The sequence below is a fragment of the Bos mutus genome, chromosome 23, assembly GCF_027580195.1.
Source record: "Bos mutus isolate GX-2022 chromosome 23, NWIPB_WYAK_1.1, whole genome shotgun sequence".
Classification (NCBI taxonomy): Eukaryota; Metazoa; Chordata; class Mammalia; order Artiodactyla; family Bovidae; genus Bos; species Bos mutus.
The window spans coordinates 37,122,125-37,140,850 of record NC_091639.1 but is presented as its reverse complement, the minus strand read 5'-3'; the positions used below and the strand labels follow the sequence as shown (position 1 = coordinate 37,140,850).

Below are 18,726 nucleotides of genomic sequence, written 5' to 3'. Positions count from 1 at the left end.
ATGGCATTTTTAGTAAAGTATAGGGACATTGATTTTATTTCTCTATTAACTTTCAATTAAAACTCATGAACTTTGCTGGAAGCAGTAGAATATGGTTTCTGATGATTGGTGATAACATGAATTGTTTTCAATACAAGTGTTTCTTTTTTAATTGGTTTCATTCTTTACTTTTAGTTTTCTTCGGTTTTACTGAATGACAGCATTTCTGATCGAGAATTTTTTGCTCTGAATAACTTAATTTCAGGAATATCAGTGAATAAGAATGCCAATTTTCTCATTAAATATAGATTTATTTAGAGGAATGTTCTTCATAATGTGAATTCCTTCAAATGCCATATTTAATATGCCAAAGGAGGTTTTAGTACATCCATTCCTGAAAGGGCTTTTAAAAGACCCAGATTCTTACCTGCAATGTGAAGGTCATGATGCCTGAGAATTAGTGCCTTAGTGATGTGGTTTTCACTCACATGCAAGATTAATATTAATTAAAAATTTAAATCATTTAAAATTTTAGAATTTCCACCTGAGTTTTAGATAGCAAACCCAGTTGTTTTTGATACACTGAAAATTGTTATGTTTAAGATAAGTGTTATCTGAGGAAAAAAGTTAGCGTTTTTTTCCTCTGAAAGTTTCATTAACCCTTTCTCTTGTCAAATGTGCTTCAGATGACTACGAAATGCAAAAAGAAATAGCACTTCTTATAAACACAACAAATTTCTGTAGTAGGAAATTTCCTCAGGTGAAGAAAAGCAGTCAAATCTTAGACATGTCCGAGTTTTCCTTTATTCCAGGGGCCCCCAACCTCTGGGATCTAATGCTTGATGATCTGAGGTGGAGCCAATGTGATAATAAATAAATAAAGTGCATAATGAATGTAGTGTGCTCCAATCATTCTGAAACCACCCCCCTCCACCCCCCCAGGACATGGAGAAATTGTCCTCCATGAAACCAGCCCCTGGTACCAAAAAGGGTTGGGGACCACTGCTTTATTCACATTTGTTTTGGATAAATTTTTCGTTTAATTTTCTTGGCGTCATGGCTAAAATCATCTTCAGGCAGAGAAAGAATTTAAACCACAAGTTTAAATTATTCTAAAAGAATATGATCTATCATATAAGTTCAGTGATTAAAATTTTACAACTGGTTTTTGTAATTCATTCAAGTTTCACTGCATTGACCTTTGGTAAATTCTCTCCTAAACTGAACCCAAATTCCTTGTCTGCCCTTTAAGCTGTGTGTAATTTAATATTTGAATTGATGTAGGTGAAAGTCGGCGATAAGGAATGTGATGTCATGGATACATTTAAACTTTATATTACGACAAAGTTACCAAACCCTGCCTTTACCCCTGAGATCAATGCTAAAACGTCAGTCATTGATTTTACTGTTACCATGAAAGGGCTTGAGAACCAGTTACTAAGGAGGGTAATTCTAACAGAGAAACAGGTAATGATTTCTCAAGGTAAAGAACTTCTGCTTATAATAAATTATAATAATGTTTTAATGTATTAGGAAATTGTTGAATGTATGGAAAGGAAAAAATGAAGCAAATCATATTTACCTTTGTTAGCATAAATATTTGTTTCTCAGGTCCTGTTGAGAAATCGTGCAACTAATCTATTTTCTGATCCCTGAAAACACATGTGCACACACATGCCACTCTCTACTTCTGACTTTGAGGCTTTGGGTATATTGACTTTCGTATCTACAGCCCTATAGATGAGTAATCTTGAGTTTCACCTGAAAAATTCAATGAAATGATGATCCTGAAGAAAAAGAAATTGCTCTGGATGAGTATTATTAGTAGTTTTAACTGCTGCTGCTGCTAAGTCGCTTCAGTCGTGTCCGACTCTATGTGACCCCATAGACGGCAGCCCACCAGGCTTCCCCATCCCTGGGATTCTCCAGGCAAGAACACTGGAGTGGGTTGCCATTTCCTTCTCCGATGCATGAAAGTGAAAAGTGAAAGTGAAGTCGCTCAGTCGTGTCCGACTCCTAGCTACTACACTGCAATAGTAATTGATATACTTGGCTATAATTGATACTATCACACTCTAATAATCTAATGATGTAGGGAGCCTTACTTTCATTTTAGTTAAATAAAACTTATACTGAAGCAGAGAAATTAAGTATAATTGAGAGTTCTGATAAAACAAAGAACAACGTAAAGCTGGAAAATTTTAAGGGCCTGATAAGCTAAGTTTTAAGATAAAGCTCAGAAAACATTAAATGTTATATATAAAATATAATTTTATATATTTTTATTGTATAAAATCTATTTTCATAAAATCTGAGAAAGTTTATATTTGCTTAAATGTAACTAATTTTAAGGGCTTTCTAGGAGAAGGAAATGGCAACCCACTGCAGTGTTCTTGCCTGGAGAATCCCAGGGATGGGGGAGCCTGGTGGGCTGCCATCTATGGGGTCGCACAGAGTCGGACACAACTGAAGCGACTTAGCAGCAGCAGCAGCAGGTGGTGCTAGCGCTAAAGAACCTGCCTGTCAATGCAGGAGACATAAGATCCCCAGGAGAAATGGCAACCCACTCCAGTATTCTTGTCTGGAGAATCCCATGGACACAGGAGCCTGGTGGGCTACGGTCCATGGGGTTGCAAAGAGTTGGACATGACTGAAAGCGACTTAGCACATAGCATATAGCACAACTAATTATAGTATTAAGGGTTCAAGGAGAAGGCCAGGTTAGAAATAGTAATGGGAGGGTGAGAAAAAGAATGGCAGAAGAAAGGAGGAAAAGAAGAGACGTGAATAGATGGCAACAGATACAAAGGAAAAATTCAAAAAGGGAAAGATACTGACACCAAAAAAATAGAGGGCTCAGTAAAATGAGAAGTAAAATCCCATCTGGTTAATAAGAAATGGCTGACTTGGGGCAAGCCCTTGAAAGACAGCCAGTGTAGTGGGGTGAAAGGGGCCCAATCTCAGCTTCCTCTCTCATTAGCTGTGTGATCTTAGTTTCCAAAAAAATGGCCCAGGGCTTATGCAATCCAGAAAGGGAAGTCTCTCACTTCTAGAGTCTGGCAGAGAGCATAGGCCCCTCAGTTCACTGCCTCTGTCACCTCTTAAGGCCGCATGGTATCAACTATTGAAAATCAGTCCTTCCTTCTTGGTCTACCTGGTGCTGCTGATCTGTTTTGATGTTGCCTCATTGGTTCAGATCCCCAATGAAAGCTTCACTAACTTCTTAAGGCAGGCCATACCGCTGTCTAGGGTACACTCCTCATCCCCAGAGCACCCTAAACCCACTCCTCTGGGCCTTAGCTTCCTCTTCAAGAGAGGTGCTAAGGTATTCATACCAACCTCGCTGGGAAAAACACTTAGTCTGCGATGTTTGGAGGGTGTATTTTTTTTCCTACATAAATAATGCATTCTTAAAATTATACTTTGAAAAATTTTTTCAAAGTTTCACAAAAGTTACAAGACTCATCTATGAACTCTCATGACATGATGTTTAACCTTCCTAACAATCTTGCTCTTATACCCCGTTTTTACAGATGAACAAATGGAGACCAGGGAGAATAAGGTCTTAACCATAAGAGTCCATGGACTTTCCACCCTGCCAAACCTCGTAGATAAGCTGTACAGGTCATGCTGTAAAACTCACAGGTGCCCACTGTGCCACATGCTTCTTTTTCCATATCACACTGAAAAGGAGGCTAACAGGATTTCATCTTGTCCACACATGCCTATACTGCCACCCAGGGGGTGACTGTTTTAATGCAGGCAATTCATTCATTATTCCCCTTGGGCTTCCCTTGTGGCTCAGATGATAAAGAATCTGCCTGCAATACGGGAGACCTGGGTTTGATCCCTGGGTTGGCAAGATCCCCGGGAGAAGGGAATGGCAACCCACTCTAGTATTCTTGCCTGAAAAATCCCATGGGTAAGGAGCCTGGTGGGCTACAGTCCATGGGGTCACAAAGTCAGACACAGCTGAGTGACTAACACTTCACTTCACCGAAAGTACAGCCATGATCTTATCACTAACCCATCAAATACTCCCAAACCACTAATACAATGGCAGTATACACTAGCATTGGAGTTAGAGGACAAGGGCATTAGGCCTGTCTCTGCTAGCAACTGTACTCAATTGCTTAGTTGTGTCTGACTCTTCGCTGCATTTTAAAAAATGAATGGGTAGGAGGGAGTATCCCTTGTGGTCTGGTGGTTAAGAATCCACCTGCCAATGCAGAGGGTGTGGGTTCGATCACTGATCTGGGAAGATTCCCACATGCCAAGTGACGACTAAGCCCATGTACCACAAAAGCCCGTGCAGCGCAACTACTGAGCTAGCACTCTGGAGCAACCGAAGCCTGCGTGCCCTAGGGCCCATGCTCTACAAGAGAAGCTGCTGGAATGAGAAACCCGTGCCCGCAACAAAGAGCAGCCCCTGCTTTCCACAACTAGAGAAAGCCCACGCACAGCAACAAAAACCCAGGGCAACCAAAAATAAACAAATACATCTTTAAAAAAAAATGAATTTAGGGGGACACGTTCCTGCCCTCTAGATGCTCAGAATCTGGTTGTGATGCCAGCCGTAGTAGATGTACAGATGACTGCCATGCTGTGGGTTTTCATTGACAAATTGATTTAGGAAGAATTTCTGGAAGTTTTTTGAGAAACTTTCTCAAATAAGTAGTTTAAAAACACATTTTAAATGCAGTTCTAAGTATACTGTGATTCCATGTAAGATCAGAAAAGAATGCTGTGAAGACTGCTTTTGAGACAATTTAATTTACTCTATATTTAGCATGAGTATTACAGTCATGTTACATTTTCTGAATTTGAAAATTGCACTGTGGCTGTATAAGAGAGTGTCCTGTTTCCCAGGAGATATGTTTCAGTTCTTAAAGGTAAAGGATGATGACACATGCACACAGTTCGGCAGCAATAATTATCACAGAGGAGAAATAATGGTAAAGCAAAATGGTGTTTGATGAATCTAGGTGAAGGGTATATGAGGGTTCATGGTACCAGTCTTGTAACTTTTCTGAAAGTTTGAAAAAATTTTTTCAAAGTATACTTTTAAGAATGCATCACTTATGTAGGAAAAAAATATACCCTCCAAACATCTAATTTAGCCATTCTGATAGAAGGGATGCAAAACAATGGAAAGTGGATGTATATTGGCAACTGACTATGTCAGGTCAAGTACCTGGTGTTCCTGTAGTCAGGTCCCAATTCAGAAGCTCCGATCACTTGAGTATCTATTCGTTTCTTGGTTTTAATGCCTCTTTGTTTCTGCCCTTTCTGACTGCAAATAAAGTTAGTATTTCTCACTGAGGGCGGTATGTGGGAACAGGGCCAAGAGAATGGGACACTCTGATTTAAATAAATGTAGAGGTGGAAAAAGCCTGGGAAGAATTATTTTAGCAGAGTTATCCCATGCATGCCAGTGTACGTGCTATGGAAACTTAATGCTAGTGGGCATAGTTTTTTTTTAATGGTTAAGAGAAACCAAAATACAGATTTGACTAACGATAGTGTCATTTGACGGAGAAGGCAATGGCACCCCACTCCAGTACTCTTGCCTGGAGAATCCCATGGATGGAGGAGCCTGGTGGGCTGCAGTCCATGGGGTCGCTAAGAGTCGGACACGACTGAGCGACTTCACTTTCACTTTTCACTTTCATGCATTGGAGAAGGAAATGGCAGCCCACTCCAGTGTTCTTGCCTGGAGAATCCCAGGGGTGGGGAAGCCTGGTGGGCTGCCGTCCATTGGGTCGCACAGAGTCAGACACGACTGAAGCGACGCAGCAGCAGCAGCAGCAGCAGTGTCATTTGAGTGGTATTTTGGTTTAAACTTTTAAAAATGAATAATAAACACTGCTGCTGCTGCTGCGTCGCTTCAGTCGTGTCTGACTCTGTGCGACCCAATGGACGGCAGCCCACCAGGCTTCCCCACCCCTGGGATTCTCCAGGCAAGAACACTGGAGTGGGCTGCCATTTCCTTCTCCAATGCATGAAAGTGAAAAGTGAAAGTGAAGTCGCTCAGTCGTTTCCGACTCTAGCGACCCCATGGACTGCAGCCCACCAGGCTCCTCAGTCCATGGGATTTTCCAGGCAAAAGTACTGGAGTGGGGTGCCATTGTCTTCTCCGTAATAAACACTAGTAAGTTGGATTTGCCATAATAACTGATAATTACACTTCTGATGATATTTTTTGTTTTGTTTTGTTTTTTTAATAACAGGAGTTAGAGTCTGAGAGGGTTAAACTTTTGGAGGATGTGACTTTTAATAAGCGGAAGATGAAAGAACTTGAAGATAACCTCCTCTACAAATTAAGTGCTACAAAAGGTATTGTGTTATTAAGAAATAATCATATAATGGATTGTGGATAGATTTCTTGTACCCTCTTTTCAATGCCCTCATGATTATAGATGTCAGGAAACAGTTCAGTTATCAATGCAAAAACAAGCAAGGCAATTTCCATCTAGATATTACAGAGAGACTGCAGGGAATCTGATGTTTAAATTAGCAACCGGCATCTGAGCATTTGATAATAACACAGTTTTCTTGATATAATTGCTTTCTCCTGAGAAAAACAAGGGCTCCCAATACAGCTAGGTAACTCATAATAGGCTAATTTGCTTGCCTGAAGGAAACTAATGCGCTCAATCTTTTTTTGTGTGTTTTTCGATCAGTTCTTTCATTTGGTGTTGAATAGCTGTTACCACAACGGGTTTTGATGTATGTAATCTTGTCAGAGAGACCTGAGCAGCCAGGGCTCAGTCACTCTTGACTTGACTGGACCTCCCACTTAGCAGTTGGGGTAGGTTCACCTCTGGGCAGTCAGGTCATCATTCCAACCCCTGATTTGGGGATATACTGTTCTGTAATAGGCAAAATACAGCAACCTAAATTCTATCCTTCATGAGTGAACTAATAATAAATACTTCAACTCAGTGGACGTTAGTTTGAGCAAACTCTGGGAGATAGTGAAGGACAGGGAAGCCCTGTGTGCTGCACTTCATGGAGTCACAGTCAGATGAGACTTAGCGACTGAACAACAGCAAATGAGTGCTTTCCAGAAGCACCTGAACTCTTGGGTAACCTCCCAGAAGTACATTAAGTGTCACTCTCACAACAGCCTCTAGCACGCTAAGGTGGCTTCATGGCAAAGGTCTTTATCTGCCTTAATTGCACTGCTTGTGCCGATGAAGTTGCCTGTCTCTTGGTCTGTGGCTTCTCCCAGCCATTTGAACGGATACCTCTGGGCATTGTAAATATTACCAAGGACTGACTGAGGGTTCCTCCCCCGATCTAGCCAAGAGTGTACTGGATCAAGACCTCTTTCCTGTGAGATTAGTCACAATTTGGACTTCTCTTGCAGACCTAACATGCCCATGAGAGCCTCTCAGCACCTTCCAGTAGCATCCACCTGCTCCCAGGTGGGCCAGAGCTTCGCACTCTGAAAATATCCTGACTGTCATCTCAGCACATCCAGAGCATCTTTCTGTGCCTTAAAACTGAGTTTATTGTCATAGACATGTTTAGGTCTATTCAGAAGGGTAAAACTGAAAACTAAATGCTGAAAAATCAGCATTTTTCTTCCTGGTCAGACACTTCCACTGTCCCCTAACTTACTAGAGACGTAGGAGGATCAGAGTCCTCAATGTCAAGGACTGTTGGACAAAAGCAGGAGTAGAAAGTGTACAGCTCACCTGCAAGCTAGTGGGTAATGTTTGGGTCAGCCTGTGCTGTGAGACAAATGGGATGGAGAAGCCCACGATGCCATGAGGGCACCCAGCAAGATGATAAAAGAGGCAACAGCACCGTCACATAAAGAACAGCTGAAACCGCTGGGACTGGTGGGAGACATGAGTTTTCTTTAAACATTTGAGGAACAGACATGTGGGCTATCTTGAGAACTGCCTTTTGCACATTTTCAGGCTGGAATGTTAGAACGAATTGAAGCCTCAGATAGATAGCTGGACTAGAAGCCTTTCCATGTCTCAAGATTCACCTTTCCACCCTGTGGGCTTTGAAGAAGTCAAGTTGAAAACTAACGGGATGATTGGAGAAGTGATGCATCTCTCTTTGTGAATTTCCCATCTCGCGTTCCCCAGCTTTCCTCTTTGGTTTTCAGGTTCCTTGGTAGACGATGAATCTCTCATTGGTGTCCTCCGCACCACCAAGCTGACAGCCGCTGAAGTCAGTGAAAAACTACACGTAGCTGCAGAAACGGAGGTCAAGATTAACACTGCCCAGGAGGAGTTCCGGCCCGCGGCCACCCGCGGCAGCATCCTCTACTTCCTCATCACGGAGATGAGCATGGTCAACATCATGTACCAGACCTCGCTGGCCCAGTTCTTGAAATTATTTGACCAGTCCATGGCCAGGTGGGGCCTCACTACCTAACTACCTCCCCCCCAACAAATTCTGTGTGTATTCCTACTCTCTTAGAAATAGATTTTTACTTCTTTGATTTTTAAAACATATTGCAGGTCTGAGAAGTCTCCGCTGCCTCAAAAGAGAATTACAAATATTATTGAATATCTGACCTACGAAGTTTTTACATATTCTGTCAGAGGCTTGTACGAGAACCACAAGTTCCTCTTTGTACTCCTCATGACCTTAAAGATCGATCTTCAGAGAGGAACTGTGAAGCACAGAGAGTTTCAGGCTCTCATTAAAGGTGAAAGGCTTGGGATGTGGATGTACTATGTAAAGGAGATTGCTTTTAATATGCTTTTTGATGTCCCGTAGACCCATTCTTGTAATACACAGAGGCATTAAGTTCTGTTGGAAGTGAAGTTCATTTTCCACCCCCTGATTTCTATTCATTTTGCTCTGGTTGCTCAAGATGACTTACTTCAGGTCTGTGTTAACTCTGCGATTTTTAGTTATGTCATTAAGTTTCAGCTTTGTTGTTTAGGATTAGGACGTTCAAATGCCAAAAGGGGAAATAGTGATTTGGCGGATGAGCTTTCTACTGCAAGAGAGCAATTCCTTAAGCAGGGGATTATAGTGATGTTATAAGAGTGTAAACTTAAAAAGAAAGCACACTTGTATTTCATATTTAATGTGAATCCTATACATTGCTTACCTGCGTGTTAAAAGTATGATTAAGAAATGTAAATTATGGGCGTAGGTCTGGTGAGATCTTTACAACCTCCAGACATTCTTTTGATTCATTGAAGAGTATATAACTCCATTGCTAACACTAGCAAGCGGGTACTCTTTCTACCCCCTTCTGATGTCTATGTCAGAAGCTTTCTCTATCTCTTTTATATTTTAATAAAACTTGATCACACACACACACACACACACAAAGTATGATTAAGGAGAGAAAAGAGCACTATTTTCATTCAGTTCAGTTAAACAGTGTTATGTCTAAAAGAAGGGAGCGATTGCATGTCGTTAGTGAGATCATAAAAAGCTCCTTGGAAAATTTGCCTTTGCAGGTTAAGCTGTGAAGTTTTCTAGGTTATTTGATACATGGGAAAATGCTCCAATCTTTTCTGTTTTTTTTTTTTTTTTTTTTTTTTTGGCTCTTTGGTAAGTCGTTTAGTAAATAATTTTCTGGCTGCCCTTCTCCCCCAAAAGAAGAAAGTGGCATTTGAAATGGACTTTGAATGATAGGCAGAAATGAAGAAAACTTCCATGCTGAGCAGAGCAGCATGAGAAAAGAATGTACATTGGTGAGCCTTGATTCCCAGGGGAAGGATTTCTTGATCTGGTAAGAAATTAAGGGGTTGTGTGAGGTGGTGATGTGATCCTTTTATTGTTCTTTAGGAAGGTAACTCTGGCAGAGAAGCATAGGATTAATGAAGTTCAAGGGAGTCTGTTAAAATCTTCCCAACCACAAGAAATGCTGCATTCCCATCCTAGGGCGAAGACAATGGGGAAATAAAGACAGACAGATATGAGAGATCATGAAAGTAAAATGGCAAAGGACCGGGTGTAAGAGCCAAGAGAGGGTCAGAAATGAGTCTAAGAGTTCTGCTCTGTGCAAAGATTTCTGGTCACGATGGTTGAAAGAGAGCTAGTTTGAGAAGTGTCAGAGTGGGGACCTAGTTTTAGTCAGGATAGGCCAGGTTTTGTGGTCATAAAAACAATCCCTGAATTTCAACACAGCAGAAGTGTACTTCTCCTTTACTCTTTCATCTGACCTGCTTGTCATGGTCACCCAGGAATCCAAATTGCTTGCCATAATCACTATGGAAAAGGGACACGATATAGCAAATTGTGTGCTGGTTCTTAAACGTCACACGAGTCACTTGTACTCGTATTTCATTAGCTATAGAAGGATGCATGACCTCATCTAAATTCAGAGAGAGCAGGGAAGTGCATTCTGCCCTGAGCTACCTCCAACACGGAAGCTGCACCACAGCGTCAATGGTGGAAGGTAGTGGATAGATGCATAAGCCCGAGGTTTGGCGGCAGGAGTGTGGACATGGAAATGCAGAGAGGGCTGGGGTTCCAATCAAGAAGTTGCAGGGCAGGGGAACTTTGTAGCTAGTAACAAAGTACCGACCTCTGTGGACAGCAGCCTGATGCCCCGAGATAGGATTTGTCATGGCTCAGAGGATCCCAGGCTGTGACTGAGACAGATGAAGACCAGAGGAGAGGTGGGATGGGGAGGGGAGGGGGGAGGTTGTAGATCCAAAGCATCTCCCCATCAAGACACAAACCCACCCCACTCTACCTCTCCCCGGCCAGCACAGCCAGCCAAGCCACGGGCATTCCCCAAAAGAGACTAGGTTCTTTGAGAAAAAGTCTTTAAATCAGAAGAGACCAAGAAACACAGCAAGACTTGGGGTGGGAATTTGTGAGGAGGATTTGATTTGTCACAGAAAAAATAAAGAAGGCTACACCTCTGAGCTGTGGTTAGAGCACATCTGTGACCCCATTTCATAAAACTGGAGAGTCAGAGAGAACCAGACTGTGTAGGGTCAGGAGAGTCAGTGAGAGGAATTTGAATTTAATTTACTTGGCGATAGGGAGTCATGGAATGTTTTATGAGCAGGGAAGTAGCATGATCAGAGCCATGCTGCAGAAGATTAATTTGGGATTTTATGGTAGGTGGATTGTCAGAAGTACAGTCAGAACAGCATACAGTGAGAGTTTTTAAAAAATCAAAACTGGTTTAATCTACAGTTTGTAGTCATTTTAAACTGGCTTACAGTTTGACTAAATTATTTTTTAAAAGCTGGTAGAACTTTGTTTTTAATGCTTTTTTTTTTTTTTTTTTTTTTACAAAGTTAACAAATATGGCCCTTAGATCACTGGTGTCTTTTACCATTTTGAACTCAGTACTTAAGGGGGAAAGAAAAGGGACTTATTTATCAGAGCAGAAATGTTTGATTTCCCAAAAGTGACCATCCTTTTGTATTAATTCCTACTTGTTTCCTGCAATATCTGGAAGGTGCCTTTGACTTTCTTCTTCAACTGAGAATGTCAGAATACTTTGAAAAATGGAACTGCTACCAGGGGCAATCCTGCACTGTAGAGTAATTGATACACCTGTTCCCCCTGCCTGGTTTTTTTTTAGAAAGACATCATCTTTCTTTTGTCATAAACCACAGACAAAAAGACACCTTAGGGGGTCTTCTCTTGCCTTCCAGGTTGGATTGGACCCAAGCCTTCCAAAACAGACAGAGAGTTAATGTCAAAATAACAGCTCATGATTATATAGCTTTTACTTTGAGCCACAAGGGTTGTTAGCTTTCTACATACATTAATTTATTTAAGCGTTACAGCAATCAATCTGATGGATTCTATTATTATACTCATTTGACAGAAGAGGGTACTGGGAGAAATTGAGTTCTTTGTCCAAGTTTATGTAGCCTGTAAGTGGCAGAGCCAGGATATTTGGGGGGAACAGGACAGGCTGTGATTGTTCTGGGTTAGTTTTGACACATGGTATGTTGAAACCACCTATGTAACTTAAATGTCTTCTCTCGATGTCTTTGAGGTGTGTGATGACATGAAATCATTTTGTGTGTGTGTGTTGGGGGGAGACCACCAAGAAGAAAAGGGACATGTGTTATCTCCGTGTTAGAGCACTGCGTGCATACATGCTAAGTTGCTCAGTCGTGTCCGACTCTTTGTGACCCCGTGGACTGTAGCCCATTAGGCTCCTCTGTCCATGGGATTCTCCAGGCAAGAATATTGGAGTGGGTTGCCATGCCCTCCTCCAGGGGATCTGCCCAACCCAGGGATCGAACCCTCATCTCTTACGTCTCCTGCATTAGCAAGCCGGTTCTTTACAACTAGCGCCACCTGGGAAGCCTGTGTGAGAGGAGAAAATCCCTTAAATCTGCAGGTGATTTTCTCTAGGGCTTGTTTCTCCTATGGTAAACTCAGTGTTAGCAGAAGTGGTGCTAGAGTAAGGCTTTCTCTTTCACCTTGTCACTGTGGGGATGGAGGGATTGTTGGAAGGTTTACAGGTTCTAGAGGTATTGTGGCACTCAGAGCCCCTGACTCCACAATGGAGGGAAAGGATTTACAGGAAGGTACTCCAGGTCGTTCACCTTCTCAGGAAGATGCTAGAGGGGAGAGCAGAGACCTGTAATTCCCTCCGCCACCTCCCCTGTTTCTGTCCCCAAGTTAATGAGTGAAATGGGGGGATTTGATGAGTTCTTAACACCCTCTTCCAAAAACACAAGAGAAGACTCTACACATGGACATCACCAGATGGTCAACACCGAAATCAGATTGATTATATTCTTTGCAGCCAAAGATGGAGAAGCTCTATACAGTCAGCAAAAACAAGACCAGGAGCTGACTGTGGCTCAGATCATGAACTCCTTATTGCCAAATTCAGACTTAAATTGAAGAAAGTAGGGAAAACCACTAGACCATTCAGGTATGACCTAAATCAAATCCCTTATGATTATACAGTGGAAGTGAGAAATAGATTTAAGGGCCTAGATCTGATAGAGTGCCTGATGAACTATGGACTGAGGTTCGTGACATTGTACAGAGACAGGGATCAAGACCATCCCATGGAAAAGAAATGCAAAAAAGCAAAATGGCTGTCTGGGAGGCCTTACAAATAGCTGTGAAAAGAAGGGAAGCAAAAAAGCAAAGGAGCAAAGGAAAGATATAAGCATTTGAATGCAGAGTTCCAAAGAATAACAAGAAGAGATAAGAAAGCCTTCTTCAGCGATCAATGCAAAGAAATAGAGGAAAACAACAGAATGGGAAAGACTAGAGATCTCTTCAAGAAAATTAGAGATACCAAGGGAACATTTCATGCAAAGATGGGCTCGATAAAGGACAGAAATTGTATGGACCTAACAGAAGCAGAAGATATTGGGAAGAGATGGCAAGAATACACAGAAGAACTGTACAAAAAAGATCTTCACGACCCAGATAATCACGATGGTGTGATCACTGACCTAAAGCCAGACATCTTGGAATGTGAAGTCAAGTGGGCCTTAGAAAACATTAACTACGAACAAAGCTAGTGGAGGTGATGGAATTCCAGTTGAGCTATTTCAAATCCTGAAAGATGATACTGTGAAAGTACTGCACTCAATATGCCAGCAAATTTGGAAAACTCAGCAGTAGCCACAGGACTGGAAAAGGTCAGTTTTCATTCCAATCCCAAAGAAAGGCAATGCCAAAGAATGCTCAAACTACCACACAATTGCACTCATCTCACACGCTAGTAAAGTAATGCTCAAAATTCTCCCAGCCAGGCTTCAGCAATATGTGAACCGTGAAATTCCTGATGTTGAAGCTGGTTTTAGAAAAGGCAGAGGAACCAGAGATCAAATTGCCAACATCCGCTGGATCATGGAAAAAGCAAGAGAGTTCCAGAAAAACATCTATTTCTGCTTTATTGACTATGCCAAAGCCTTTGACTGTGTGGATCACAATAAACTGGAAAATTCTGAAAGAGATGGGAATACCAGAGCACCTGATCTGCCTCTTGAGAAATTCGTATGCAGGTCAGGAAGCAACAGTTAGAACTGGACATAGAACAACAGACTGGTTCCAAATAGGAAAAGGAGTACGTCAAGGCTGTGTATTGTCACCCTGCTTATTTAACTTCTATGCAGAGTACATCATGAGAAACGCTGGACTGGAAGAAGCACAAGCTGGAATCAAGATTGCCAGGAGAAATACCAATAACCTCAGATATGCAGATGACACCACCCTTATGGCAGAAAGTGAAGAGGAACACAAAAGCCTCTTGATGAAAGTGAAAGAGGAGAGTGAAAAAGTTGGCTTAAAGCTCAACATTCAGAAAATGAAGATCATGGCATCCGGTCCCATCACTTCATGGGAAATAGATGGGGAAACTATGGAAACAGTGTCAGACTTTGTTTTTTGGGCTCCAAAATCACTGCAGATGGTGACTGCAGCCATGAAATTAAAAGACGCTTACTCCTTGGAAGGAAAGTTATGACCAACCTAGATAGCATATTCAAAAGCAGAGACATTGCTTTGCCAACAAAGGTCCATCTAGTCAAGGCTATGGTTTTTCCTGTGGTCATGTATGGATGTGAGAGTTGGACTGTGAAGAAGGCTGAGTGCCGAAGAATTGATGCTTTTGAACTGTGGTGTTGGAGAAGACTCTTGAGAGTCCCTTGGACTGCAAGGAGATCCAACCAGTCCATTCTGAAGGAGATCAGCCCTGGGATTTCTTTGGAAGGAATGATGTTAAAGCTGAAACTCCAGTACTTTGATCACCTTATGCGAAGAGTTGACTCATTGGAAAAGACTCTGATGCTGGGAGGGATTGGGGGCAGGAGGAGAAGGGGACAACAGAGGATGAGATGGCTGGATGGCTTCGTTGACTTGATGGATGTGAGTCTGGGTGAACTCTGGGAGTTGGTGATGGACAGGGAGGTCTGGCATGCTGTGATTCATGGGGTCGCAAAGAGTTGGACACAACTGAGCGACTGAACTGAACTTAAGAGGATTATAGGATTTAAAAGTTCAAGAACCACTATTTCCTATACACCTGAATTAAACAGCAGAGGTGGAAAAATTATGATAAAACATTACTAAAGACATTCAATAGAGGACTTTTGAAAATGAAAATATAGTCATACCTCTTGGTGGAGATTGTCAATTGAATGTGCTCATTTAACTGGTGATTTGCTTTCAAAATGGGCTTCCCTGGTGGCTCAGATGGTGAAGAATCCACCTGCAATGCAGGAGATCTGGGTTCAATCCCTGGTTGGGAAGATCCCCTGGAGAGGGAATGGCTATCCGCTCCAGTATTCTGGTCTGGAGAATTCCATGGACAGAGGAGCCTGACAGGCTACAGTCCCTGGAGTCGCAAAGAGTTGGATACGACTGAGCAACTTTCACTTTGCTTCAAAATATGTTTCAATGCATTCACGTACGTTCTCCACTAGACTTGGTGAGAGCAGGGGTCTTGTTTGGTATCCCTAGTGCCTGGAATATTCTAGAAACAGAGAAGTGGCTCAGTGAGTATTTGTTGAGTAAATGAGTGAATAAATGATTTGAACATTACTTCCTTAAAACCCACAGATGTATTATACTCCTTCCTTCCTTTTTTCCTCCCTATGCATGTATCCATCTTTCTGACCTGATTAAAAAATAGTATTGAATATCAAGCTTCTGGAGGAGTGATTTCACCAAGAAGTGATTTTTAAACTCACCTATGAAAAGATCAATCTATTCACTGATATCAAATAGTTAAAAACAATAAAAAGGCAAACACCTGCAACCAACTGAGAAAAACTCTGCATGGAAAAATGATAGGGAGTTGCTATCTGTATAAGATGGTATAAACCACTTAGACTTGAAGGAAATGTATGCAAAAAGATAACCACATTTTCTATAATGTGATTATTTTCCAACTTTCCCATTTTTGTGTGTGATATGGTTATCTGGATTTTTTTTCTCAATTTGGAAGTAAATTTCTAAAATATGGAGCACAAGCTGACCTGATTCCCACTAATGCCTTTCCCCAGGGGGAGCAGCTCTGGATCTGAAAGCCTGCCCTCCCAAGCCGTTTCGCTGGATCCTCGATATGACCTGGCTGAATCTTGTGGAACTGAGTAAACTTCCACAGTTTGCAGAAATTATGAACCAGGTAATAAAGGACTAGGAAAAAAGTATAGATCTGTAAACCCAAACACACCTGGGTCATTTAAATTGGGGCCTCCTGGTGACAAGCCCTTGAACCAGAGGAGCTGACACAAAAATACAGCTTTAAGACAACTGTGGCTCTCATTCAAAGGCAATCTGGTGCACACCCCACAGTACATATAACAATTCTGGAGATGTTTTTGATTGCCACAAACTAGAGGCAAAGGTGCTCTGGTGAGTAGTGGGGAGAGGCCAGGGATGCTGCGAAACATCCTGCAATGCACAGGACAGCCCCTCACAAGATAAGATTAACCTGGCCCTGAATGCTCATGGGGCCGAGGTTGAGAAACCCTGGTCTGTGGTTTTTCTTTTCCAATCATTGAGTTTGACTGATACATGGTCCTCATTTTAGTGAATAATGTAGAAAAGCAATGGAGAAAGGGAATAGCAATATCCAAGCTATTTGAGTCATTGATTCTGAAGAAAAATGTAAAACAGTGTGGTTATGTTTAAAAAATTATCTGCCTGTAAAGAGTGACCTTTTGACATTGTTTAATTTTCATTGCATATATTCCTGAGGGTCGCTAATTAGCTTGTGTACTTTAGATCTCTCGTAATGAGAAAGGCTGGAAAAGTTGGTTTGATAAAGATGCTCCAGAGGAGGAAATCATCCCTGATGGATATAATGACTCACTGGATACCTGCCGCAAACTTTTACTTATCAGGTGAGAGCAGGTATTATCAGACCTAGAAGCATCACTCGTCACCGAGTCAAATTACAGATCCCACCTGGGTTTACTTCCCTGTGTCCCAGTAGTGACTGTAATGGATGTGTATGCTTCCAAACTCAAGTTTGGGATGGCAAATAAAAATGGTGAAGGGCATATGTTCACAATGTATTCATGATATTGCTTTTAGCAAAACATATATGAAAGTGTTTTTACTATTCACTTAGGTCACCATTTACCAGTGAGTAAATCATTTATTATTGAATTTACTTCTGTAAAAGAGCAGATCTCACAGAGTTACAAGGCAATTTTTAAGCTAAAACCAAGAAGATTGCACTATTAAAACATATAAATGGTGTTGTAGCTATTGAAATGAAAGCAAAAATTTGAAATGGATGTTGATTTTTATTTTCTTTTCTTCTCACTTTTCATGTTTTCTCAGTATGCAGTAGCTCAAAGAAGGCTTCTGTATTGGAAGGGGTGTGTGTGTGTGTGTGTGTGTGTGTGTGTGTGTGTGTGTGATGGACAAGAGAGGAGGGTGGAGCTGGGGAGGATGAAACCACCAAAAGAATAACAAAAAGATGTAGGATTATTATTTTGGAGTAGTTTTGGTCTTACCTAAGATTATACCACCAAGTGTTCTTAGAAAAAGTTGTTTCCTAGATGTTGTCACTCTTTGAGAGTGATCAGAGCTGTCAGCAGTGGTAACTTCAGAACAGAACAATTATTTGTTTTTATTAGACTACATGTGTCTATCTTTCATCTGTCCTTTGAAAATTGAATACATGTCAAATTAATAATGCAATCTACTAAACAATAAGAAACCATAGCAATTGACTATGATCCAGAAATATCAAATGACATTTATTTAATGAGTCACAGTGTATAGAACCTGCTACAGTGTAGGCTACATGGATGGTATTAACTATTAATAAATGCTTGCGAATCAAGCAACTTCTGTCACCTTTGACACATTATCTCCCTCTGAAGACTGCAGAGCTCCCAGGGTGCAGCCGGCCAGGCCCCATGTGTACTGGAGCGGCCAGAGGACACCTCCTTTTGCATCCCCGCTGTGTCCCTGGCATCGGGAGCAGGCCCTGATGTATTTACTCCATAAATATCTATCAAAGAGTGAATATGCTCCTGTGTATTTGTTTGAATGAGTAATTGCTTACCTGAAGCTGATAGCCTAGTTACTAGGGATAATCACTGGTGTGTGTGTGTGTGTGTGTGTATGTTTTAAGTAGCTAATTAAAACCTCCCTGATGGTCCAGTGGCTAAGACTCCACACTCTTATGCCTGGGCCTGGGTTTGATTCTTTGGTCAGGGAACTAGATCCTACAGGCCTCAACTAAAATGATCCTGTGTGCATCAATGAAGATCAAAGATCCCATGTGGTAAGAATCCACCTGCCAGTGCAGGGGACATGGGTTCCATCCCTGGTCCAGGAAGATCCCACGCACCATTGAGCAACCAAGCCTATGCACCAGCCTACTGAGCCTATATGCTGCAAGTACTGGAGCTCCCGGGCCTGGAGCCTGTGCTCCAGAGCGAGAGAGGCCGCTGCAACGAGAAGCCTGAAGAGTAGCCTCTGCTCGCTGCAGCTAGAGAAGGACTGCGTGTAGCAACAAAGACCCAGTGCATCCAAAAAAAAAAAAATCCCATGTGCTGCAAATAAGCCCCATCACAGCCAAATAAATAAATAGATTTTTTTTAAACCCAACAGGAATTTATTTTAAAAAAATTCAGAATAGTCACTGCTTCTCCTGAAAATGAGACTCTTGGAAGTCAGCTGATTTCTAAGTTCCCTTCTAGATTGGCAACATAACTGACTCTGCCCTGCTCCTTGCCAATGCCTGGCGTCAAAACCACACGATTAAACTTGCACTCATCCGAGGACTGAAAATCTCACTGTCCATCTTACACATATCTGCATAAAGGAGGATTCACTTGTTAT

General features: G+C 41.7%; 1 protein-coding gene across 2 annotated transcripts in view; it reads left to right on the top strand.

Annotated features, from left to right (window-relative positions):
- The window catches only part of DNAH8 (dynein axonemal heavy chain 8), a 319,103-nt gene that overhangs the window by 214,669 nt on the left and 85,708 nt on the right, over positions 1-18,726 (top strand). For both annotated transcript variants that reach the window (XM_070361456.1, XM_070361457.1), the window contains exons 75-80: positions 1,264-1,446; positions 6,210-6,315; positions 8,108-8,360; positions 8,466-8,656; positions 15,924-16,045; positions 16,648-16,766. In XM_070361456.1, the coding sequence (XP_070217557.1) occupies positions 1,264-1,446; positions 6,210-6,315; positions 8,108-8,360; positions 8,466-8,656; positions 15,924-16,045; positions 16,648-16,766 (974 nt within the window). The remainder of the gene's footprint in view (positions 1-1,263; positions 1,447-6,209; positions 6,316-8,107; positions 8,361-8,465; positions 8,657-15,923; positions 16,046-16,647; positions 16,767-18,726) is intronic.